Source organism: Oenanthe melanoleuca, chromosome 1 (assembly GCF_029582105.1).
Source record: "Oenanthe melanoleuca isolate GR-GAL-2019-014 chromosome 1, OMel1.0, whole genome shotgun sequence".
Lineage (NCBI taxonomy): Eukaryota > Metazoa > Chordata > Aves > Passeriformes > Muscicapidae > Oenanthe > Oenanthe melanoleuca.
The window spans coordinates 33,133,195-33,159,590 of NC_079333.1; the positions used below are offsets into that span (position 1 = coordinate 33,133,195).

The window sequence follows — 26,396 nt, forward strand, 5'->3', positions numbered from 1 at the left end:
AAATGTTCCCAAAGTATCAAAAGTCAGTTTCTATGTGGCCTTTCTGGATTAATGGTGAAGACTGGAACCAGGAAACCAGACAAATATCAGGCTATTTTTAATGGGTTTGTGCCTGAGGTTTTTAGCCAGGGCATTCCATCACTGGGCATGGGGAGCTTGTGGTGGACCATGACCTTCCAAATTGAAGTTGTGCCTGATGTCTGCCTCAGAGGCTGCCTTTCAGCTCTAAGGCTGGCTACAGCACTTACTGCCTGAATGAAAACCCAGCCAGTTCCTAAGCAAGTTCACACAACTTTCTTGTTTGAAATGGGCTTATGAGATATGTTATTGTTTTCAGTATATGTAAGCAGCCTCTCAAACATCTCATTCTGCTCTCTGAAAATCACCTTGAAACAGTCCTTCCAAAATGACAGAGCACTAGAACTCCAAACACAACATTCAAATTCTTTTGAGTGTTGGGAGAAATTTAAACCCATGTCATGGTTTCCTATCTGGTTCAAATACCTTCAGAATAAATGACAAAAATTTGTCAGAAGGTGTCACTCTGCTAAGGAGTTTTGCAGTAACAAGCTTCTGGAGCCATTCACTAATTCAAACTATCCACGGTGACAATTATTACCTGGCAACTGTCTAAAGGCCTCTGTGAGAAATGGGTTTGGAGATTTCAGTTTCATTGCTGTGGACAGGTTTCCACATCATAAAAATCATCACTCCATCTTGTCACAGTAATTGCTAGAGTCTTGACTCATCAGAAAAACTAAGAATAAATTTAACCCAGAGAACAAATTACTCTTTTTACCCCATGACGGAGTTCTTTGAGCTTAGAAATTAAATATTATTGTGGAGGCAGGGTAAATAAGGCTATGCTGTGGCTCCCTGTGCTGTGCCTGAAAAGAGCAGGAAAGCTTTCTGGTCAGAGCAAAGAGCTGGAAACTGAATAATTTGCCTGTGCCACTGACAGGTTGTATGACCTTGGAAAATTAAAACTTTCTTTCAGTTTTGTCCAGTTGTGAAAGGGGTGGCACAGATACCCTCCAGAAGCCCTTGGGGTTAAAAGATATTTTCAGCAGAGGGAGATATGCAAGATTTTCTGCACTGCATAGAAAAGGAGATCATTAGTATTAAATAGAGTGAAAGAAGGTATTGTGGATAGCAGGTGGGACCTCTCATTATAGCAGTGTAGTTTGTCAGGGAAATGTGAGGGAATTATAACAATAATAATGACCCTTCCCTCAGCCCTGCACTAGTCTTGTTTTGCACTACACTTATCCCAGTGGAATAATGTAGTGCTGACTCAGGCCCCCAGCTTGTGTTGTATTTACTTACCACCATTTATTTTTGTTGAAATAAGCTTTATATGTAGATACTTTCAAATATGTCAAGTTCTGTTCATTTTGTTAAGTCAAATAAGGTCTGGCTTTACCCCAGGATATGTCTAAAAACATGTTTGTGATGCAGAAATCAGGAGGAAGCAGTCTCTGAGTCTGTGCTAGCCTTGATACTGGAAGCCTATTGGAGGACCCTCTTGTGAGAGGCATTGCAAAACTGAATTTGTTTAAATTGGAGCCTCCTCTCTTGTAGTTGGTGATTCCACCTTACATCTTCAGTCCAAAAAAAGTATAAAATACTAATAAATGGAATAGCCAGAGACAGGAAAGTACTAACTTTAAGAAAGCTCCAGATGTGCTGGGATCCACATCCTGAGTCTACGCTAGAACTTCTACATGATTTTGTTTTCCTTTTCTATTTTTTCCACATGATCACAACATACAAGTACCTTTATGTGTCTATAATGATAGTAATTATTTCCCATTATAAAGGGAAAATTGATTGTAGTGGCCAAAGGTTGAAACACTGGGGTCACATTTTCTGCCATTTCTTTGTTTTTAAAATGTCATGAAACCATCATTAAGACAAATATTATGAAATCTATTGTTTATTTCTTATATTACTGCAGAAATAGTTATTGATCAGTACTCTTTACATTTCTTGTTTCTAAAAACAGCATTTGTTGCTCTTTGAAAATATTGACTGTATAACTGGAACGGTCTGCAGAGACTTCAGAGTGATACGAGTAATGAAAACCGTAACACTCAAAACTTTAAGGTGCTTGTTTTAATTTGAGCTGGACTGAAAGTCTCAGCATAACTTTTGGGAGTTATTGTACATTGTTCCCTGATTCAGTCTGACAATACAAATTTTAAGAGGAGGTTATCAAAATGGGGAAAACAGGAGGGAAAAAAACAAGAAATTGTGGAAAAATAAACTCCGCTTTTCCTATATAGTACATTTATATTCATGTGCTACAGTTAGCAAGTTGTTTTTTAAATGCCATTTGAGTAAATACCATCCTTAATTTAGGTTAAAATTTAATTTTGGCATGGAGAGGATTGCTGAACTTCTTTTCTTATTGATTTAAATCCATTTTGATGTAAATAAATATTTGTCAGAGAATCGACTGTCATAAAATGAAAGATGGGCTTTCAGATAATTTCATTGAGTCCAACTGACTTCCAGTAAGACACAGATTTGGAAATAACTAAATTACATTCAAAAAGTGAAATTTGAGCCAGTGAAATACAGGCCAAAGATCTATAGGCAAAAAACCATTTAAATTCCCTGAATTAGCATGCACTTGCTTTGCAAACCTTGACAATTTTTCTCCATATCTCAGTTAGATTATTGAATTTTCCTTCTCTTCACCTTTCGAACAGAAATGAACCTGAGCATGTACATGCTAGAGCCCTTTACCAGCTGCCTTTAACTTCCTAATTAAAGCTATTCCACTCCAGTTCATTCATCTCATTTTTCTCACTTTCTGTTTGGTGTGAGAAACAGTAACTCAGTCCTTCACAAAGAATATTTTAAAGTTGTCACTGTAGAGTTTGGGTGGTTAGAGGTGCTATGCTTTTGACCACCAAAATCATCTTGTAATTACTTTGAAATTATTTAGTTTGTTGCTTTTTTGTTTTGTTGTCTTCTAATTGCACAGGATAAAGTGAGATCTAAATATTACTTCAAATCTTAAAAATTACTGATGTAGATTCCATTTCAGTTCAGAATATACATTCAGAGCTGGAAGGATAATGTATGTTTTCCCAGCAGACAAGGGTTGTGCCTCTTTTCAGTCTGTTTCTCTTCCAACTCCATAGCTTCTTTGGCAAATCTGCACTGTAATTTTTTCATGTTAGTTCAATATTCTGAAAGAGTCTGTAGGAAATAATGAAGTCATGCTATGCAGGAAGACAGAAATGTTTAAGAACATTAGTTCATTACTGGGGGCTGTTCAGACACCTGCTGTGTAGCTCTGAAGTTGCAGAGTTCACCTACCACTACTGTCTCAATACTAACATCCAAAATTTCCCCCAAATGTAATTTTAAAAAAATCAACACAACAAATGAAAGCTATTCTGAATTTACTGATTATCAGTGTCTCTGAAAGAGAGGGTGAGTCCCTTTTTACTACTACCTGTGGAGGACCTTGGGACCTGAACCAAAATCCCTGGGAGTTTGAAAATACTGAAACCTTGTTTTGAAACTGAAAAAGAGAAGAGGGGAGATTCAGAGTTAAAATTATTGTCAGAGTAAGTTAGACACTTCATGTACTTTAACATAGTTTCTTAAGAGTATTAATTTGAGAAGTAGTAAGGGAGGGGTGGGCAGGGGACAGGGAACAGAGGAAAAAGGGAGCAGAAAGATGGATGCTTATTTAATACACACAAGTACAGGGGAAATGCTGAGCTTGAGTTTTGGTTGGAAACATTGAAAAGGCCAAGAAAGAAACGGCCCTTGATAAACCATATGCAGACATGCAGAGATATTCAGTGCCAATTTGCAGCAGTAGGACACATTGACATAGGAGTTCATCATAAGCCATAGTGATTATAAGCTCCCATATCAATATGAAGTCACTGAGAAGAGGTTTTCTGCCAAGAAAGAAAAGGAAAAAAAGTGCATTAGGTATGCAGAAAGAGTTACCAGCTCTAAACATCCCTGAATTTTGTAAAGGTCTAGTTATGCAACTGACCTTTCTGGGCTGAACCTAAATTTAGCCAAGTTGTCATTGTAAATTTGTATGTAGAATTTGTTAATGTTTTGGGATTTAAAAGAATTAATTCTTTAAAAGGTTTTTATTTCATTTTTAAAGAACAGCACCAGAAGCAACGACTTTATCTGATTTTTTAAATAATGCTTATAGTGCATAAAACTACTACTGTTACTGCAGAAAAAGCAAGGTCAGTGAAAGTGACAAGATATTAAAATACATTTTTTAGCTGACAAAGGGAAGAGGAACTTTTAGTTTGACTTTCAAAATTAAAATTTCAATATTGTTAAGGAAATAAAGGAAGAGAAACTTTACAGTCCCCAGGGAGGTGCATAGACAATTACTTTTTCCAGAGTATTTCCATACTCCATGCAGAAAACGCATCGTATCACAGATAATTGGAGTTGTTCGCTTTATCTTTTGAGGATCATTGTAGTTCTTGCTACTATGGTGTTGAAATCATTACACTTATGAAGTGGGAAGAATACAACTCCAGAGTTCTGAATAGCAGTGGCTCTATCTGCAATCAAGCTTTCCTAAATAGCAGAGTGAAGCCATCCCAGTGTAGAGAGAAGGCACGTTAGGGTGTGCAGCTGAAGAGCACTGAAGCCCACACGGGTGGAGTACACAGCAGGGGAGCCAAATACCACTTGGTGCTACCCACTGGTGGTACAGTGCCCCGTGCAACACTGCAGTCCTGAGCTGCTTCCAGCCAAGGCAGGTTAGCTGATGAGGCAGAATAACCTGCTCCCAATAAAAGCCCACATTGATTAATAGCTGACTTGGGTATAATCAGCGACACGCAGACTCTGCAGCTACTGATCTGATGAAGACTGCATAAACTATAATCAGAGCTCTGAGCCTATTCGAGGTACAGTGACTAAGAGTTGCAGGTAGGAGGACTTTGGTAGTATCTGTGGCAAGAGCTTGGCTGTGCAGGCTGTGTTGGAAGCAGAAGTCATACAGGTTTGGTTAGGATACAGACTCATGTCATGCTGTCATTGCACCATGCAGAAGAGAATTTAATTTTGACATTTCAGACCCAGCAATATGAGTGAAGGTTGTTCATGTCAAACCATTACAGCCATTTCATTTATTATCCTACTTCAGTCAAAGTGTATAAGAATTCTTGTGTTACAAAGATGTCTGAAGTGATGAATTCATGAGTGTCTTTGAAATCATAGGTGCTGCCTAGAATATTGAGGCTCAAATAAAACTTCTCCTGGTTGGTATGTCCACAGTATTTATAAAGGGAAATATGCAAAGAGAGGAAGTTTACTCCTGATGGAAACTTGAGTGCATTTTTCCTAAAGGATTTTGCCTGGTTTCCCAGGTATTTCTTGTAGTCATCCCTCAGCAATTACTGTTCACATTGTATGCTATGGATTACAGAAGTAGGGCTTTTAGCTAGGGTACTCAGATTGTTCTTTGGAACAAAATATCAACAATTCATTCTGACAATGATAAGAATACAGGAATCATGTTCAACAGATTCCTTTTCCTTAGTTTTCCTTTCTTTTTTTTCCTTGTACAATGCCATAGTGATTTGAATTAATAGGAAGAAGAGTAGAGTTTTGTGTTTTGACAAAAGTGGGATTAGGCAGCAGGTGTCTGCAAAGGAAGATCATTACAGTACCGAAATCAAATTATATCTCAGCAAACACAGGAGAATTACATGACTTTATTAGAGTTAAAAGTAAGAATAACATGGCAACATAATGCTATAAGCAGTTTTCATGTCAAGGCTGACTGCCACACCACGACATCATTTCTTGTTGCATCACAACAACTATTTCTCAAAAAGCCTCCATGTTTAAATGTACTACTGTGTATCCTTCTTAAAGAATAGCATCACCTGACAAATAAATTCCTCAGTGATTGGAATGGTAAATCTATTTGCTGTTGACTTAAATCAAGCAGCATGGACTGTTGTTTATCGATAAACTTTAAAACACAATGGTGCAATATAAAGTTGTGGTTTTAAGTAATCACTATATAATAAGAAAGGGGATTTTTATAAAACTGATGTAAATATGCTCTTCATATAGAGCAGTAAAATAGAATATGCTGTAATTTTTCACACTGGCTTTCTTTAATTTCTTTCATGTTTTCATGTTTAAATTTTCCAGTTCTGCTATTCTTGCATTACCACTTTAAAATTAAAGAAATAATTTTCATTAGATTCAATTAACAGAAATGCAGTATTGATGCAGCTTGGAAAATGACAGGATTTCTTCAGCTTGCACAGAGCTTTCATCCTATCTACCTTAATATTGTTCCAATCACTTTAAGAGTCTGGACATATCATTTATCTTTGTTTTCTTAGAGACAAGGAGATGGCAAATGTAGAGAGTAAATAACTTTACAAAGGTCCTAAGAAATCCTCAGTGAGGCTAGGATATTTCAGACTCTCTTGCCAAAAGGAACAGCAAAAAAAGAATACAAATCAAGAGTGCCTTGTTCAACTTCAAATTTTAGTAGAGTACATATGAATTTAAAGCAATGTAATTCTCTTTTTGAAAATTTGACAGCTTGAGTTCAAACGTTGGAAGCTACCGTTTGACTTGGGAGTGTTGATTCATAGTCTGATTAACCAATATCCAGGAATCTGGTTGTATTGTAAGGACCTTTTATATTTCTAACAAGAAAAGCAAAATTAATTTTAAAAAGTCCTAATAAATTCATTTTTAATTATATTAGCATTTCATCCCTTAAGGCTTAGACCAGTCTCTATGCAGAGAATAAAATGAAGTGTGATGTGAGAAAAAATTATGTTGCATTTTCTTTTCTAAAATGCTGGCAGTTTTACGTCTATTCTTAATTGGAGATGTGCATATCATAACATGTACTGTAAGAAACAGATCTGGGTTGCCATCAGTGAAGTACATAAATTAAAATAATTAATTTTTTCCAGCACCAATTTGCACATTCTTCATCCACATTTATAGGAAATAGTTTTTGTTTGGGACTGATGTGTAGCAATCTCTTTTTTGTATATAAAAGGATTCTGTAGCTACAGTTGTTATCATAGCTTTAATAATACGATACAAATTTAAAATTTTTAGATACCTCAAAGGTGTAGAAGGTATTCAGGGCTGTCTTTAACCCTGAAGAATAAAACAGGAATGAAACTGCCCCACTTAACATGGGTAGAAAAGTTCTCATTTTTGAGAACAGAACCTTCACTTGGTTTCTAGATGTGTATTTACCCAACTGTAAATTTCCACAGGTTAAAAAATGCAATTATTTGAACAGGTATTTTCTAAAATAGACTTCCCTGCTATGTTGGGAGAGAGGTGGAACTTGTAATAAAGTAGTGTATCAAAGGAATTCTAAACACAAGAACCCATTGCCATGGAATTTCATGCCAATCTTGTGAATCCAAGATTTGAAAATATGGATGAACATCCAGTGCATGGGCTTATCCTCCAGAGTTTTTTTCTATCATCTAAGTAATCCATATTTCATATGTGTGAAGTGTTCATTAATTTCAGGTACTCATAGGTTTTCAGCAGAACTGCTTTCTCTTCAAAAATAACACATGGAGAGCTGAAGCAAAATGCTGCAATGATAGCTTAGTTCATGTGCATGGGATAAATATGGACACAAGATACTTGTGTCCAAAATAGCTTCCTCATGTGGCTATTTCTTTTTACAGTGCTAAAAAACAATGGAATTCTGGTTATAGTGCTAGCTAAGTGAAATGAGTTGTTGGTATAAATCCAACTGTGACCATTTATATTGATTGATTCATGTTTCCTTGTGCATCACTGTCTGTCTGTTATTCAGATATTTTCTCTTAAGCAGCAATATTTTAAATCTCAGTGGACCCAGTGCAACTGGTTCTGGCCAAAGTACAACAGTACTTGCAGAGGGAAATAATTTGTTGGTAGCAGCAGAGAGAGACTTAACTTCTAGATGAAACTCTTTATAAAGAAATGAAACATGAATGTAGAAGAAACATGGCAGTGTCTTTTTATACTATAGTTATTGGTTACTGCCTATTCTAAAGTAACCTTGAGATAAACCAAGAGCCTTGGGTTTGCTGGCTCACTGATGAGAAGGTTGTAATTATAAGGAATGATCCCTAACCTCTAAGAAATATTTGTAAACTTCAGCAGAGGAAACTCAGGCTTTTATTCAGGACTTGAACTATTTTATTTTAGTGATGTCAAATAAGCCACTAGAAGGATCACAAATTGACTGTGTAGCAGCTCAGTTGTGTACACATGCTTGCTAATTTTGGAAACCTTTTAAGAACACTTTCCTATGTTTTACTCAGATGATTTATCTATTAAGCTTGTAACTAAACAATTCACCTTAATGACTATTATAGATGTAGAGTCAACTTCTCCATAAATTCCTTTCACAGTTCTCTTATTAGCTAAATATCACTTCAAAGATTGAATTTAATAACCATCTTTAAATAAATTGTGGCTTATATGTCAATTTATGAATCTAAGGATTGATATAATGGAACATATAAATAAATAATGTAGCATCATTCATCTAATCCAGTCTAGGGCCTATAATCAAAGCCAGGCAAAATTAATTATTAGTGTAATTAGATAATATTACAGTCATCTTCTCTGGGAGATGCTTATGCTTGACACTTCCACTGGGAGCAACCCCAGAATGAGAAAAATTTATACAGTTTTAATATTTTTTCATATCTAGTTTTAGTGTATACTTGATTGTTAGACCCCATGGTATAAGACACTCAGTGTTTCCCATGGAAGGCTAAGTCCAGCTTTTCTCAAATTAAAATGATTCAAAAATCACTGTTCATATAGATTAGATTAGAAGCAGAAGAACTTAAACTGTTGAATTACTTCACATCTTTCATTTTGACAATACAGTGTTTATACTTCTGCATTTTCAAATTGCCATTCCCTGCTGTTTGTCTTTTATCCTGTTGGAATGTTGTTTATGTGCATTGCATTATTTCTGCGTTTGCTTTTTTCTCTTTTTGTTTTTTCTAGGATTATTGGGTTTGTGCTTGGCATAACTGCACATGCACACTTGCATGCTGGGCTGCTTTGAATGACAGAGGAAGTGAGACTAAATAGCTGCTTATGTGGGATTACGTTCTCACCTCTGCTCTCTTAAAAAAAGAAATATTCTACCAAATTCCTAGTTTGCACAGAGATAATGTGTATCCAGATAGGAGGGATAACATTATCACAGGGTATCACACAGGTGCAGTAAACACATTAACAGGAGTAACTGCAATATGGAGTGTGCTTTTCTAATAAATTTTAAATTGTAAATTAATACTCTTTCTGTTGTGATAGTCCTATTTGTTTTAATGAGCCACTTCTGTGGAAGCTGAATGTATTCCTTCTCTGTAATTCAGTGCAATGCACACATGAAGGTTAGTAAGCACAGAGAAAATGAACTTGGTCTTATACAATATTAAACTTAAATTTCTGTAGGATTTTTTTAATTATTATTCAAATATAATGATACAGAATCTCATAAAATACAGAATTTTTTAATAATGGCAATGTTTAATAATGGCGTGGTACAGTTTGCCATCAGACAGTTTTTCATTGCTGTTTTAAACCACTTTAATTTCCATGTACTTTATCATAAAATTTCGTGCAATGACTCCAGCATAAGGAGAATTTTATGTTCTTGTTTTTCTTTGGATGTAGAGGGCTAGTTAGGGCAAATTAGTTTAATGGGTTGATGTTATTTTAAGTCTGTCATTAGGCTTATTTACCTGTGATTTCCCTACTCTAAAAAACAAGCAGATGTAGTATGGAAGTTATATTAATTATTTTTCATGTGTCATCTTAAGTGCAAAGAAAGTTCATTTTGTTAATGACATGATTGCTCTGTCAGAGTTCTGTGTTAAAATCACATTATACTCCCTTTTTTTGGATCCTGGATTGGAATTAGGAGTGTCTGATTCCTGAAGGCAGATCTCAATGGTCTTTTAAGTGGAATTCCTAAATTTAGGCAAACTTCTGTGGACTGTGGTGGAAAAGTACATGAAGATGTGAGGTTTTCCAGATTTTTCAATGTCTGCTTAACCATTTTTTTCTTATACTCTTATTCAGTACATATCTCCCACAAAATTTTATTTTGACAAAAATGCATTTCTTTCAGTTCTGTTGACAATAAACCAAGTCATCTAAAAATTCTGGTCTTAACATTTTGTGAGACTCAAGGCTTGCTGCCTGTTAGCATTGTTAGGAATAATTTACTAGTTTAAAATATTTCAGAATTTATTATGTATTCACACACTGTAGAATAGTTGAGCTTTTCCTTTAGACAGCAGTATCGGTTTTCTTACTGGAAAACTTACCCAATAATTTCTTTTTTTGTCTTCCATCTTCCTCCCACAATGCAGCTGTTAAATACATGTCTGATCTGCAATTTTGCATTGTTGGATTGCAGATCTTATATTGTTCTTCCTATCTGAATTTTCCTATAAGCTGCTGAGCTATCTCTTGATTTCTGTCAAAGTTTTGCCAAAGTTCCTTAAACATGGACCCATTTTTCAAGCCTTTCCTAATGTCTTTTGACATTTGCTTAAACTGCAAAGAAAGTTTGGTGCACATACTTTAATTGTTAGTTGCATTGAGACCTAATAATGTTTGAGTGCAATAATGTGTTTTATTGCACAGCCCTAGAAATCCATCAGAAGTGGGGTTTATGGGACAGTGGTGAGTGCTGGGTGTTGCAGCTGCCACAGAGCAGCTGCTGATGGATATTTTGCTATGTAGTCCCTGTGAAAGACTATATGTATGCATGTATTCTTGCTTTCCAGGGAGAGATCAATCACCATCACAGGCAAAGCAAGCTCAACTCAGGGAAAGTAATTCAATTAAATCAGAGTAGGGTAGTGAGAAATAAAACCAAACCTTTAAGCACCTTTCCCCAGCCTTTCTCTTCCTTCTGCACTCAGATTCACACCTCACTTCTGTACCCTGAGCAGCACAGGGTGACAGTGACAGTGAATGGAGGTTGAGGTGAGTTCATTTCAATTTGTGTCTGCAGCCCTAGTGCAAGGGAGAATTGGGAGTGATAATGACAGGAAACGAGGTACAACATTTGAGTGTATGACAAAAGGCATTAGTGATGTGGATGTGCATGAGCATTGTGCCAAAGAGTAGGAAGGAGGGTGACAGCTGCCTTCTCCACGAGGAACTGCAAACCCAGCATTGTGCTGGGTGTGGTACCAGGTACCTTGAGCTGCAGGTGCTTGGGAGGCCATGCAGAGCACCACAGGAAGTTTCCTGCAGTTTCTAAATGTTCCCTGTTTAAATTCATGAAAATAGCACTACATCCTCTTCCACAGCTGTAATTAGAGACAAAATCAGGTATTATGTTCATGGATCATTTCCATCCAATACAGCTTAAGCAACTGACAGTGTTGGATTTTCCTTCTTCTACCATTATCCCTTTTGTTTTTCACTTCTTGTAAATATTTTGCCATGTATACCTCAATCCTCAGCTGGTATAATTTTCAAACTAACTTCATCAGGGAGTATTTCAGCTCCCAGAAGGAGCTTTATCATTCTTCATAATCATTACAGTATCATAAATAATAATGATAGCAATAATAACAACAGTAGTATTGTAACTGAGGCTGGTAAGAAAGTTAAACTTTACTTTTAACAATAATAGAATGTCTTGGAATGCTGTGGAGATTTAGGCATGCCACTTCTAAAAATACAAAGGTTTGCCCAAAAATATGAAGATATTGATAAAGAACATAATCAGTTGAGATTGGATTTGGTTTTTTCTAACAGTTTTCACTCAATATCCCTAATCTACTCAACGCTGAGTTCTTAACAATTCTTTAAGTCTGTATTTACCTTACATGGGAACTTTACATGTGGAACTGCTTTAAAAATATATCCTCTCCACTCTACTCCTTTAAACAGCATTCCTAATTACTTTCAGCTCCCCCCACATCTTTCTAAACCACTTCTGCTGTTTTAAATACCGGATCTCAAGCTAGAATAACAAATCCTCTCAAATAAGGAAGATTTTTGTATTTTAAAGGTTATCATTATCTCCTGCAATTACCTCAGCCATAAGGAAGTAGATTTGAAGGCAGTGGATGTTTCACCACTTTGAAGATCAGGTACCTGACTTAGGCACACTGCTAACAAAGGTGGATAATTAGCTTTATTCCAGGAGCTGAAGCATTCCTCTGAGTCACAGCTCCACCTTGCATTCTTCCTTATTGCTAAATGATCCTAGTTTAGGCTGCAATAACTCAAATACTTTAAGTCACAGAATGTGGCTAACCACTTCTTTGTGAACACTGTTTGGGGAAGGGAGGAATAAGTTATCAACCTTTTTTGCTTTAGTTGTACAAGTGAAGTTACCTCAGAGATCCTGAATAGAGACGACGTGTTATTCTACGTATTTGTAGGCAGAATGACAGCCTAATCCTTAATTTTGTTATTTTTCTGTTTTCCAATGAGTAGCTATTTAGCCTAACAATGCTACTTGTACAATAGATGCACAGATGCTATTTTAAAAATTGACTTGTGCTGCTGAAATCCTCACTGCATGTGCCTGTGCATGAAAACAAACAGCATTACATTTCATGTCTGGCTTTGTTACCTGAGGGTGATCTGAACATAGCAGGGTTGAATTTCCTATTCCCTGAAGTATCCTGTTTGCCTCTGATGGGAAACTGTCTGGTTAGTTTGACACTTCTAATATGGGTCAGTAACTGTCAGTACTGGATATTATCAAACCATTTGTAGCTGAGATAAAATTAATGCCCAAAAAAAGCAATCTCTGGTCTTCTAATTAATCCCACAGGAGTGCGAAAACTCATTTAAGTTAGGAGTTGAGCTGTTGGCAGCATCAGGGAAAGCTGGTTTCACTTCACTGAGCTGAATTAGAACTCCACATTAATGGAATTAAAGCATGTTGCCTTCCTAAACTCTTACATCCATCAAATCAAAGGCTTGGAAGCTTTATAAACAACTGCAGTGCTACCTTCAATCCTTGACATAAGAAACAACACGCTGAGAATACATCAGGAAAACAAACAGAATTAGCGTTCCCTTCACCGGTCTACAGTGAAATTTTTTCAACACTGCATTTATCACTCTTTTCTGTTTTAGTGTTGTGAATGACAGAGAACTCAGAGCTCTAGTTTTGGGTTTGGTTTTGCTGTTGTTGTTTGAATTTTTTTCCTGCAGACAACATATTGATAGACAAATGGAGTTTGTATATTTTTCTTCTGTGTGGCAGTTTCAGAATTGGGAGCTGAAGAATGGCTGCTCCAAAGCCAGTGTTCAGAGAGGTCTCTACCCAGCCTGTGCCACAGCTGTTTTACTGCTTCTTTATGAGAAGTTGCAGGTCAATTGATTTAGGAAGCAAATAACTTTAATGCTGTCAGTTTTGACTTGTCAAAATAAAGATATATGGAAACAAAAGGTTTCCTAAATCAGGTCTATAGCAAATAGAAGACAGCTGTTCTTTGTTGATAGAAGTTGAGGGTTGAGAGAGGAAAGCTAATGACTTTTCTAGTACTCTCTTTGTAAAGACAGTGTATCTTGGTTTTATCCAAAAGAGAAGAGGAAAAATTTTGGATTGTAACAATCTTATTTCTTCTACTTTCAATGCAATAAGCAGGCTTTGGGATGAACTGAAACATCATGCAGTCTGATCCCTTCATGGGGCTTGTCCATATTTTTGCATTATAGAAGTTTAAAACACAATAAATATTTCCCTAACATGATTGTTTCATCCCAGATAAAGGTTTCACTGGTGTGTTGTGTAAGGGTGAAAGTGTCATTTGGGAGGGGAAGGTGGTGGTTCATCTGATCCCTTTGGGGAAAGAAGGGTTTCTGATGCTGCCTCCAGTTTTAGCATCACCCACACAGCAGAAGTGCCTTCAGAGCTTTCATGGCCTAGAGCAGAATTAAAACTAAGGAGACTGGCTACTCACCTTTTTGTTTCTATTATATTTACTGGTATTGTTATTTTCATAATAAGCATTTTAAAAAATACATGGACACCAGGCTGCTCTATTTTTAGTATTTAATGAAGCCATGAAATGGTTTGCCTCACCTGAAAAATAAGTTGAAAACAAAAAAGCAATTTAACCCATTAAAAAGAGAGGTTGGATTCTTTGCTCCCAGTTTTGCATCTTATTATTAATTTACAGTCTCATTCTTTGTTCCTTCACTCTTACGAATTGTCTTACAAGAACAGTATATTCCTCTTATCTCAACAAACTAAAATAAAATGGATTTAAGTTAAAGCTGGTCTTTTACAGGATGTAAGATTCTTTTCTTCAGGGAAAATCCATATTGTGTGGCTGTAGTACTGGGTAGTATATGGAAATATTGTTACTTTATATCAGTAAAACTAGTAGGAGGTTCATTCTGTATCATTTCAAAGAAATGGTAGCATCTTTACAAGCCTAAATTTCAATCTTTGAATACTTTGATCTGTCAGTTTAAAACTATGCCACTTACATATCAATAGGGATATGTTTAGGCATTCATCACAGAAAGTTTTGGTAGCAGAAACTCAAAAGCTTTAGTTCTTCTATGTTGCAAAAGACCTGTGCAAATGCACAAGTGTATTAAGTATTTGATGAAAACAGCTTCTTTATGCTGGTTCCATCAGTTTGATAGAATTCACCAGGAGATCATCTTTTCAGTATGTCAGCTAGGAATCATATCAGACTATTATTCTGTCTCCAATAGCAACTTGTGTCAAGCAAAGATTAAACTGCATTTTAGACTTTAAGGTTCCATTATATTCACGATGATACCTTAGAAGGCACAAGCTTATATCAAGCATCAAACTTGATTTTTTTATAATTATGTAAAAGAAAATGAGTTTTCATATCACAGTTCAGAACTATTTTCATGAAAGGAGGTGAGGGCTCATTTGAATATTGTGTCACAAATCCCTAGATTTGGAAAAGGTTTTCTAATGGGTGGAATATTGCAGATAAATGAGCCCACTCACTTGGCAGGAGTGGGGTGTAAAGTTCCTTGTACAAACTTAATGTGAAATTTTAACCACTGTTCATATAATATTCTGCAGTGTTTGTCCAACTCACCTATTCTGTTCACACCATGATCCCAGAAACTTACAATACTTCTAAATAAGTTTTGCTATAAAACAGGTTAAAAGCTCTGCAGCTCCTCTTAGAAGGGGAATATACTTTCCACAAACCTTCTGAAACCTTCTCAATAAGGATGAATAATTTACTAACGTAAAACAAAAGCACAGTTGTCACAACAGAAGATTCCAGGAGGCAGCAGGACTTTTGTTTGTCCAGTGACATGCATCACAACTCCATGAGATACACTAAAAAAAAAAAAACAAAAAAGGCATCTTTTCTGTCAATCATCTTTTCTGTATTGAGCATGCTACAGGATAAAATTCATGTAAAATAGATCTGTTGATCTCTACTGTCAAATGAAGTAGCTTTTATTGCAAATAAGATATGTTGCTTCTCAACAAGCAGTTTGACTTATATGCAAAGCTTGAAAACAAGATAAAGTCCTTCAGTTATTAGAATTAGTGATATAAAACTGACATAAAGATTTATTTTTATTGTGCACTTTGCATTATTAATACTGGGCCTCACTATATGCTGTAGTCATTTAAACTAATCAGAAAATACACCAAGATGCTTCTGCTTTATAATATTTTATTTAAACAGGTTGTCTTGGATGAGAAGTACAATTTATTATCACAAAACTGGTGCTCTGTTTTACCCATGTGTATTTACAATACTATTATAACACAGCATAATACTGAAATTAGTACATACTGTGTAGTTTTAACATAATTATTATTATTCAGGTGTCTTAGTCATGTCAGTATAACATATGAAAAGCCATTAGGCCTCAGGCTTTTTAATATTTTTTTTCAGAGTGTCTGTGTTTTGCTATAGAAAAAATATCATGTTTTTTCCTAAGTGTTATGTCCTAGATTAATAAAAATCCATGTGGAAAGACTCAAACTGCTTAAAATATGATAGAGCTAGTGTTGAAGTTATATCAAGGTGCAATTCTAAGGAATGCATGTCCTCTTTTAATGGGAAACACAGAGAATTAGATTGATTACATTATCATTTGCTGTTTTACCTTTTGCTCTGAAATTAAATTTGCATTGTATGTTTAGTATATTTAGTGGAATAATTGGCATTTAAGTTATTTAAAATTACTAAACTGTGTGTGAATATATATGTATTTTTCAAATGAGTAGGAAAGATAAGGGGATGTTATTATCTTAATTTTCTGCTCTTAATGAGAAATGAAAGCTGAATTTAAACAAGAGAGATTGTACAATTAAGCTCTTTTTGAACAGATGAGCACCACTGAAATCCAAATGCTTTAGACACGTGTAAAACAATCTGATTGTTGTATCTATTTTGGCATTAGCTCAGCTGCTAGAGACAATAAGAGCAGGATAAACTTCTATTTCTTTAACAAATGCTTCTCTTTGTTCTTCCCTGGCCGTACAGTCACTCCCAGCACAGCACTGCAACGCGTCCCCCCACAGTGAGCTTGCAGCGGACCATTTCTGTGGAAGGGTAAGATGATTCTCTGTTAAAGCTGCTCTAGAGGTGTCAGATACCACTGAGCTACCCACATGTTCATTAGGTGTTCGAGTCTGTGAGATGCAGCAATGGAGTTTCGAATTAGTGCTGATCCTTTCCTGGTACTTCCACTGAAAGGTTTGGTTTTCATGGAGACGAGAGCATCTGTCATGGAGATATATTGGATACCATTTCTTCAATTCATCTCACTTGACTAGTGTTCATATTTACTTGTGTTATCTGTAAAATCTTCCCACTAATCATGGAAAAGTCCAGTGAAGTCTTACTCTGTTTTCTTAATGTATGCTTGAGTTCTTTTGGACAAACCAGTGTTGAAGAAGTACTGATAGAAAATATTAATCATGTGCTGGTGAATGTCTGTGTACATGAGTGTGTTAATTGTAGAACACAGCTCTGAGGGCACAGCTGCCTTAATTTTAATGAAGGCAGTGGTGTAAAATGTGAATAATTCACAATTAGAGATAATATTCTTGCATCTTTACAGTATTAGAAAGGCTGATTATTAGCACAGGAACACAGTTTTTCTTTGCACTGACTGGCATAGTCTAAAAAATGTCAATTCTTTTTTATCCCCTCCCCTAGAAGTGTGGAATGCTGTAGGCATGGGTAGTAACTTACCATTGGCTGCTCTCAGTTCATATTTCAAAGCTTTTCTTTTTTGTGCTAAAAAAGAGACTATAAAGTTTTCATGGAGGAAAGATGTCATCATGTTGTCTTTTGGTTTCCATTACAATTGTACTGGGGTGCAGTCAGAAAATAAAATGGTCAATGTGTAAAATAATCCTGTCCTAAGTGAAGCCTGAAATGGTTTTCTCAAGAGTCTCAATTTATAATTTCTTATCTAGATCTATGATTTTAAAATATGATCATTTAAAATATGCAAAACAGCTATGGTAATTATTCATTGAAAATTAGATTGAACTAATGGAATTGTGCAGGAAAAGTGCATGTGGCTCAAGGGCTATCATCTGGAAAACAGTTCTATAAATGAAGCCCTCATCATCACCCAGCCATCATGCTCAAAACAGGACCAGTTGTAAGGTAGATCAGGTTGCTCAGGATCTTGTCTGGTGAAACTGTGACCATCATTATTGTGGAGATTGCTCAAGTCCTGGACAAGCAGTCTTAGTGCTTAAACCCCCTCCTTTTAGATTTTTTTTCTTTCTCTCCCTAATCCAGAGAGAGTCATAATAAATTCCCCTGACTTTTCTTCAAATCATCTCATGAATAAATTGATGTTTGAAATAAAACTGAACTTCAGGAACAATTTGGGTGGTGAAAAAGAAGGGGAAGAAAAGAATAATTTACTCAATTGAGATTTAAGGAAGGAGATTCTATTATGATGTCTCTGGCTTGGTCTACTGGACCAATTCAACAATCATCCTGTAGTTTTAAACTCCTACTTAAATTTGGAAATCAATCTGTCGAAATGATTTTTTAGATAAAATGCAGAATCTGTACTGGCCACACAGACAACTTCCATATATTGTGTGTGAATCACTAGAGTGCAAAAAATCTGCCATTGATACCACAGGTCTCCTGTTGTTCAGGAGGTAGAAGAACATCAGCTTGTAATTATTGCTAATCAACTCACACTGCATCATATTTCATTTCAGATAGGAAAGTGGGACCGTTAGCCTATTCCACTGCTGAGCAAAAATGAGTAATCAGCTCAGCCATAAATATTTCATTAGGTTAAAGCTCAATTTGTTCTGTTTTTGTGGAGTCCATGCTGCTAAGCATGTTTACAGCTAATAGAATTGGAGGACAAAACAAAGTTATTTTTCTCATTTAGGAGCTGTGTAGAATCCTGTATTTAGGAGAATCACTGTATTGCTTTTGAGATGCACTTTTTAAACAGCTGCTTTTACCTGCAAGGCATCCCTGGCACACACTGACATTTGTACCCTGCATGCTGGCTCTCTCTGACTGACTGAGGTCACTGAACTGATATAAATTATTAGGTTCTGTGAAGGAAAAATTAAATTTGGAAGGGTTAAAGAAATACAGAGGGAATTGCATTTGCTGGCATTTAGTCTTTTCCATACTGTTGAATATGTGATAATAGAGCTGGCCAGAATAGATTTTTAAAGACCTGAATAGCTTTTTTTCAGCAACATTAAACAATTTATTTTTTTATTAGAGAGGGCTTTTTTGGACTTCATGTCCAGCAATAAAATGAGTGACCACATGGGAAAAATAAATAAAAACTTTGAGGATTATTTTTCCCTTATAGTCAAGTCATATATTCTTCACAGTGTAATAACCACGCATGAGGTGTATGAATTTATTTTGTATATAAAGGCATGAACTTCTGAGGTTTTTGAGGTCATCATTAGCAACTTCCCTAATGTTTTATTTGCATAGTTTTAAAAACAAAAAAACTCTAATGTTTGAATTTGAAAATACTGTTGTTTTGAGGTTTTTTAAGTGATTTTAATGAATAAGCTAAGCTGTGACTATCCAAAATAGGAAAAATATTGGTTGAAAACAGCCCTATTTTTTTTTTAAATCATGCCATACTAGCACACAAAGCTTTAAAGTTAGTGATGTCTGACAGCTATTTTCTCTGCTTTTGGCATCCCCACTAAATTTAATTTTGTATGCTACCAGCCAACTCTTAGAAACTGGAGTTTCAGCTTATTTGATAGTCTTTTTGCCTTATCAATGTGTCTGTGCATCTGAAATAGATATAAAATATTTATATATAAATAAACAGCATTTGAACCATGACTAAGGATAAGAATTTTTATTCTGGATAGGACAGATATTACAGAATGCCTTTTGTTTCAGAAGTGTCTTCTGTAAAGTAATTTCAGATGCTTGCTACTAGCAGCAAGTATTGATATTTTGAAACATGGCTTAGAGGCACTGCTATTTTTAGGTATTCTCTGAGCATTTGAATACTTCCTGTCTCCTGGTAGTGCAATTCTGTTGCTTCTCACCAGTTCCATCTCATTCAGCTTTGTTTATGAACTGTAAAGCTGGAGCATTCGTGGTAAATAGAGCAATTGAATGCTGTAAGTAGTAGTTTTTAGAACAGCAGTTTCAATAGGGAGCCAGTATTTTTAAAAGCATGATGCAAAGCAAACCTTTCTCATATGGACTTGTCTCTGCTGGGTGTAGCAGGTGGTGCAGAGATGCAGTTTTCAGGATTTATTTTGTTTATTAGCATGTAAATTATATACCTCCTGGAATAGGGAAGAGAGATAAATGAACAAGCAGACAAGAATAATCATAACTCTTATAGAACTAAAGAGTGTATTAGCTGTCCTACATTATCTCTCCAAAAATCAATGAGATTTCTCAAACCCAGGAGAGAGACTACTGTGCATTTTGAAGGAAATGTCAAGTGTCATGGTAAAAATGCAGAGCAGTTTTTCAAATCAGAAAGATTATTCCTGTATGCCAATTCCATCTTGCTATCTGCAAGCAGAAAAGTTGTCCTGGTGTGCAGGCTTTAATTTCTCTATAAAAGATAAAATGGAAGATTGCTGAAGTCCAGAGGTCTTCCTGCTGAGCAAAACCAGTTGCAAAATATAACCCAGTGCAATCACACATGCATCAGTCAGGTTGAAGCCTGGCTCCCAGTAGGAGTTCCTCCTGTTATGTATACTTAAAAGTTTGTGATAATTTAGGCATGATGTTTGCAGAATAAGCACATTAAAATTGTAGTCAGTATTAAAATTAGAGTAAACCATTGCTTTTACATGTTCAATGAACAAGAAATGCCAAGGAATCTATAGTCAAATAAATGGACAAAATACTTGCTTCAAGCAGAAAAGTTAACTTCAGTAGACAAAGTTATATTTTGCTACCTAATCTGATAAATGTACATCTTATTAAAGGCTGAGTGCTTAGTTGTTAATATACCAATATTTGGTAAAATGAAATGAGTCACTAATCAATTAGAAGGCCAAACATTGTTTCAGTTTATGCAGGTAAAGTTACCCCTCTGCACTGTGATCCTCAATGTGAAAGCAGTAGATAGAGGAAAGCTTCCTTATTTTTGCTATTTTCAATCCTAATTGAAAATAGGATGACACTAATTGAAGTCACTCTCAGGGACCAGACGTCACAGGGTCAGGTGTGACACTGGTGGTGAAGGACTGGGAACAGGTCTGTATCTCCTTAGCACTGCCAGGTCCTGGTGCTTTAGTCCCTGCAACAAAGGCAAAGGAGAGGGAGGGATGGGGAGGAAAGCAAGGGGTGCAGCTGTTTCGCATCACAATAAATAGCCAGGGGAAAAGTAAAAGCCAAGATGCAATAGAAGTGATGTTGGAATAAAACAATAGATGAGAGCAGTACAGACAGATTTTTCTTATGTGTGAAACAGGAGTTGTAGAAGTATGAAAGAAAAGTGATGGAAAAATGAAAGAAAATCTTTATAAAGAAAGCTTGGTCTCACCAAAACTCAAAGCCTTTTAAAAAGATGTGTGTGAATATTTCAGGCCTTAACTACTAAGAATTTTATATTATCTCTTGTTTGATTAATCGGATTTTAAATGATCACACACACTGGCATGTACCTTTACTTGCCAGAAATGAACACACAGCTATTTATCAGAAGTTTTTGAAGCACAAGAGGAAAGCTAGAATTCTTGTTGTGGAAAAGAAATGGCTTCATTAGCCAAATGACTCTAAGGTTACTCAGTGCTCACACTGTGCATTTCAGAAGCCAAACATATTTCTACTGCTCAGGAGAAGGGGCCTTGCTGCCTTAGATTTGAGGTGGGTTCTTTCAGAGAATCACAGAGTGACTTGGCTGGGGAGGCACTTTAAAGATCATCTGGTCCAAGTCCCACCCCTGCCATGGGCAGGGACATCTTCCACTTGACCAGGTTGCTCAAATGCCCATTCAGCCTGGCCTTGAACTCTTCCAGGGGTTGGGCATCCACAGCTTCTCTGGGCAACCTGTGCCAGTGCCTCACCAGCCTCACAGCAGATATATTCTTCCTAATATTTAATCTAAAGCCTCCCTGTTTTAGTTTGAAACCATTTCCCATTGTCCTATCCCCTGTGTGCTCTTCTCCCTGATACACTAATGTTACTTTACCCAAATAATACAACTTTCCCTCCTGCTTCTTACTGATTCAAGTAGCTGGGATGGGTTTTCATGTACTATATTTGTAGAAAGATTGTGGGCCCTGAGTTGTATATTGATGCTACCCTAATGCAAGCAATAAGATAAATATTCTTCAGGGCTTTCTGTGATTTGTATTACTATAACACCAATGCAACATATGCATGAATTGATGTATGGTTTCAACATCCTTTGTGAAGAAAATGGCAGGTTGTGGGGAGGAGGGAAGGCAAAAACCAACAACAACAAAAAGAAAAAAAAATTTAAAAGCCAAAACAACAAAAAACTGCAGCCAAATCAAGATCAAAGCCATATTTCTAAGCCTCTGCAGATGATTGATTGTATAAAACTGAAGAAATCCCTAGGGTCTGATATTTGAAAGCACCCAGTATTGCTTAATATTTCTGTAGGTATTTCAGAAAGCACAAAACTGTGTCAGCACTCCGATTTTATAGATGGTACAAAAGAAACAGAAAGACAGAGCTGTGTCAATTGACATGAATACTAAAACTGATTCTTTTCTTTAATGTTGCCAGCAGCACAAAATAATCAATTTAATCATGGATTTTCTTTCAGTTAATTATTATAAGAATTACTTGTTTTTAGAAAGCACTTCCCCATCATTTATCAGTCCAGTTTTAATCTCTTAAATTAGATCTATAATTACTATGGATTCCAGTCTATAGAAGAATTATAGTAATAGTTACATTTTTTAATTTTCTGTTTGTTAAAAGTAAACTGATCAAATATTCAGTACAAACGTAGTAAATAAAAAGCACTTGCTGTTTTCAAGATAGTGATCAAATTAAACATTCATAAACCAAAAAAAACTGTTGAGGAGAGAAATGCTGCACTTTGATTTATTTTTGGTCGTTGTATTTTTATGACAGAAGACATTTTCTTAAGTGTTGACATTTTATCTGCTCTGGTTTGTTACTACTTATTGTTTTCAAATATTAATTTAGTAATCCTTTGCTCTTATATCAGGCCTGCAATTTATAATGTGATTTACAGAATCTGATCTGATGCATTCCCTAAAGCAAGTAACCAAGTCCATCCAAATTGATTCTGCCATTGATTTCTCAGTCTGTAAATTTGTGTGGATTGCAGCACTTTATTTGCTCCTTTACTCCTGAATCTATTAAAGTAAATCTTCCTCTCTTCTTTCCCTACCTTTTTATTTCCTTCCCTGTTTTCCTTTACAGAGCCACTGTCTCCCTTTATTCTGATTTCCCTCTTCTTTCCTCTTTTCTTTCTTTATTCCCTTCTCTTTTTCCCCCCTTCCTTCTGCTGCCTTCTGTCAGTCCAGGAATGTTTTCATCTCACACTCCTTTCTAATTTCTGCTTGATTTCCCCTGCTGCTCTGCTCTGTTTGTGTGTGGTATAAAGCTGCAGGAGGGTATAAAACATGCATACACCAAATTAAAGTGCTAGTACACTTTGTTAGCACCTACAAAGTTACCTTCAGCTGTATTTATCACAGAAGAAATTGTAAATGGGATAAATAGTTAAAGCTGGAGGCTGAAACATGAATTTCAGAAACACTGGATGTCAGACTGCTCCTTTTTCCAGGGTAGCTACAGAGTGCCATCTACTGGCTCCATATAAAACATTTTCATAGAATCACAGAATATCCTGAGTTGGAAAGGACCCACAAGAATCACTGAGTCCAGCTCTGGGCCCTGCACAGGACATCCCCAAGAGTGACACCATGTGCCTGAGAGCATTGTCCAAATGCTCCTTGAGCTCTGTCAGGCTGGTGCTGTGATCAGTGCCCTGGGGAGCCTGTTCAATGCCAAATCACACCCATTTTAAAGTAAGTTCTGCCTTAGTTGCTGTTTTCTGAAGCATTCTAAGTGCATTAACTACAAGCAAGCATCATTCACATTTGAGATACTTCTCTTTCACTTCTCAATTATGTCATCTTTAAGTGGTTCCATTACCTCCTTTACAGATTTTGTCTTGAGTTCTCTCATTTGTACTTGAACTGCATTCATAAAGATTTTTAACAGAAGGAAAGGAATTTTTCCTAATTCAAGAAAAATTTGAACAGCTGTTCTTAGACTTCCCTAAATATCATATTAAGGGTTGACTGTAACTTATAAAATATATATCACTCCTAAAAGATCACAGGGACAGTGGCTGGTATTGCAGTTGGTTTCCTTAGGAAATATTTTTCCTACTTCATAAATTTTATATCAACTTTTTTGCTACCATAAGCCTTTTTTGGTTGTCATTGGAAGTATACTACACAAGTGTGAACAATTACATATTTTTAAAATCATATTTATTATATTAAGGTGAGTTGGCATATACATTCTACTTCCTATAGCTTTTGCAGTACAGTAATGGCTCAAGGTTATTTTTGTAATGACAACAGCACTTATGTGTTCTTGAGTCCACCTTTCAGATTCTGCAGAGTACTCAGATTTGAAAGAAATAAGAAGACATTTTAAGGATGGTCAGCCTCTATCCAGCCAAATCTGAGTCATGACCTAAATGACCTGATTAGGTAAAAGAGCAGGGGCAGAAACCATTGCATTCTAATCACAGCTGCTGACATTTCCCTGTTATTGTGTGAACTTCCTCTAAACATAATCATCCAAGAGCAGAATGTGAATTTTACTGTCAAAAGGCCAGAATTATAAAACAGCACTGGCAGCATTTTAGCCATGAATCTGCTGACTTGATCAGAGACAGGGATTAATAACTGGGCCAACATTTTGTTGAGCTGCACAGCATACTATTCAGTGGATACCCAGTTGTATTGACCTAGTTTTGCCCATGGCTCTGGCTTTCAACTATTTGATCCAAGCTGCCTGTCATATGTGAAAATACTCATTTTTATTTTGAACAAGATCTCTTCTGATTTCTCACCAGCAGAGCATGCAAATATATTGGCTTGACTTTGCTGCCTCTTTTTCCTCAATATTCTGGTAAATAATAAATGGCAGTTGCTCAACTCTTGCAGAGTATTTCTGATATGTAGGACTCAAAGATGACAAGTGTCACTGTATCATTTTGTGGATGAGGAAGCTGAAGCTGGGGGAACAGTTGAGTTGCCATGAACACTCAGCAGTGCATGGGCTAAGCAGAGAAGAGAAACCATACTTTCAGCTCACTGTCCTAGTTCTGCTTCAACCCCCAGGCCACACTTCTAATTAAAAACCTGTTTACACTTCTTAGATTCTGGATCCCATTTATGTCTACTCTGCATATATTTAACAAGGTGTTAAAGGAGTTGCTACAAGGCAAATCAAAAGCAGTGATGCAAAAGAAAACAAACTCTACCTTTATTTTCTGATTCTTAAAAATACATCAAAAATACACAACTCAGTACAATATATCTTTTGCTCACAGCTGTATCTTTAACTGTATTCTGACTTTACAGTGTTAAACTTTAAGTCAAAGAGATGAAGGACCATACAGAGTAGGACTAATACCATGTTTTATTCTTCTCTTTCAAAAATACGAAACTTCAGTTTCAGAAAGCTGAGATGTTATTTTAACATCATAGTCAAGTTGGGGATACCATTTGAATATTAGCAATGGGCTAAGATTAGCAAATACCTGTGATTTCAGAAGCAACATGTCAAGGTAAAGTCTCCATGTATCTATAAGATTAAACTCATATCAAATAAGGCATCCCCCAGTTTAATCACTTCTCTTCTTGTTTTCTCTGTTCTTTAAAACAAAACAGAAATAAAAGATCCATTTGTGTGATGCAGAACTGCACTATAATATGGAGGGAATATTGAATCTTTTCTACAAGAAGCATTCTGTAGAATGTTTGTTTTGGTTGCTGGCAACTTTTATTTGTAAACTAAAAGAATGAGTAGAGCATCCTGTTTCTATGGGAGGAGTCACAGACACGTTTGGGAGACTTGCAGGGCTGGGCTTAAAATTTACACATCATAATTTAACATCATTTACACTTTTTCTGAAAATTAGATTGTTAGAGGGATTTGAAATGGGGTAAGTACCAATAAACATGGAGTGTGTGTGTGTATGTATGTGTTTGTGTATGCTTGTGTATCCAGGGGAGAGCCAGCTCTGAGGCCTTGTATGTAGAGATTGGGAACAGGAATATTTGGGACCCTTTCTCAAGGATGCTACCTTGATTGCTTAGGAAAGTTATCTATTTCTGGATATAAGTATTCCCATCAGTAAATTGCATGTTATGTTTACATCCTCTGGGTCATATTTTCAATTTACAGATGAAAACAGCTGTGTGAGATATACCTGTTATTATTTATGGATTTCTATCATAATTAATATTTTTTTAATTAGCAGAGCAAAAGCAGGTACCACTTGGGCTGGTTCAGTGATAAAGCTGCAGTGTGGCTTAACAAATGTACAATCCTGAAAATGTCAAACCAAAGTTTTAATGAGATACTGCTGTATTAGCTTGATCATATAAAGGTTATTTGTTCTGAATCTGTCAGGATCAAACACAACTACCATTGCTTTGCTTTGAGTTGTAAGTTTTTTCTTTGTTTATTTCTTGCAAAAGCATGACTAGAACTTAAAATAAAAAGGTACCATATAAGGACTGATTCTACCTGGATATGCACTATGCTATAAATTAGATTATTAAATATATTCAGTGTTTTGTTTTTCCTTTTCATAAATTTGTCACTTAACATAGTGAAGATTACTCCAATGGGGCAAAATTAATAGAGATGCTTGAATTCCAT

General features: G+C 36.0%; 1 protein-coding gene across 15 annotated transcripts in view; it reads left to right on the plus strand.

Moving 5' to 3' along the window:
• The window catches only part of DLG2 (discs large MAGUK scaffold protein 2), a 963,673-nt gene that overhangs the window by 728,174 nt on the left and 209,103 nt on the right, over positions 1-26,396 (plus strand). For 14 of the 15 annotated variants that reach the window (XM_056503649.1, XM_056503680.1, XM_056503673.1 and 11 more), the window contains one exon: positions 16,521-16,589. The exons of the other annotated variant lie outside the window; for it this stretch is intronic. In XM_056503649.1, coding sequence (XP_056359624.1) covers positions 16,521-16,589 — 69 coding nt within the window. The remainder of the gene's footprint in view (positions 1-16,520; positions 16,590-26,396) is intronic. 15 annotated transcript variants of the gene reach the window in all.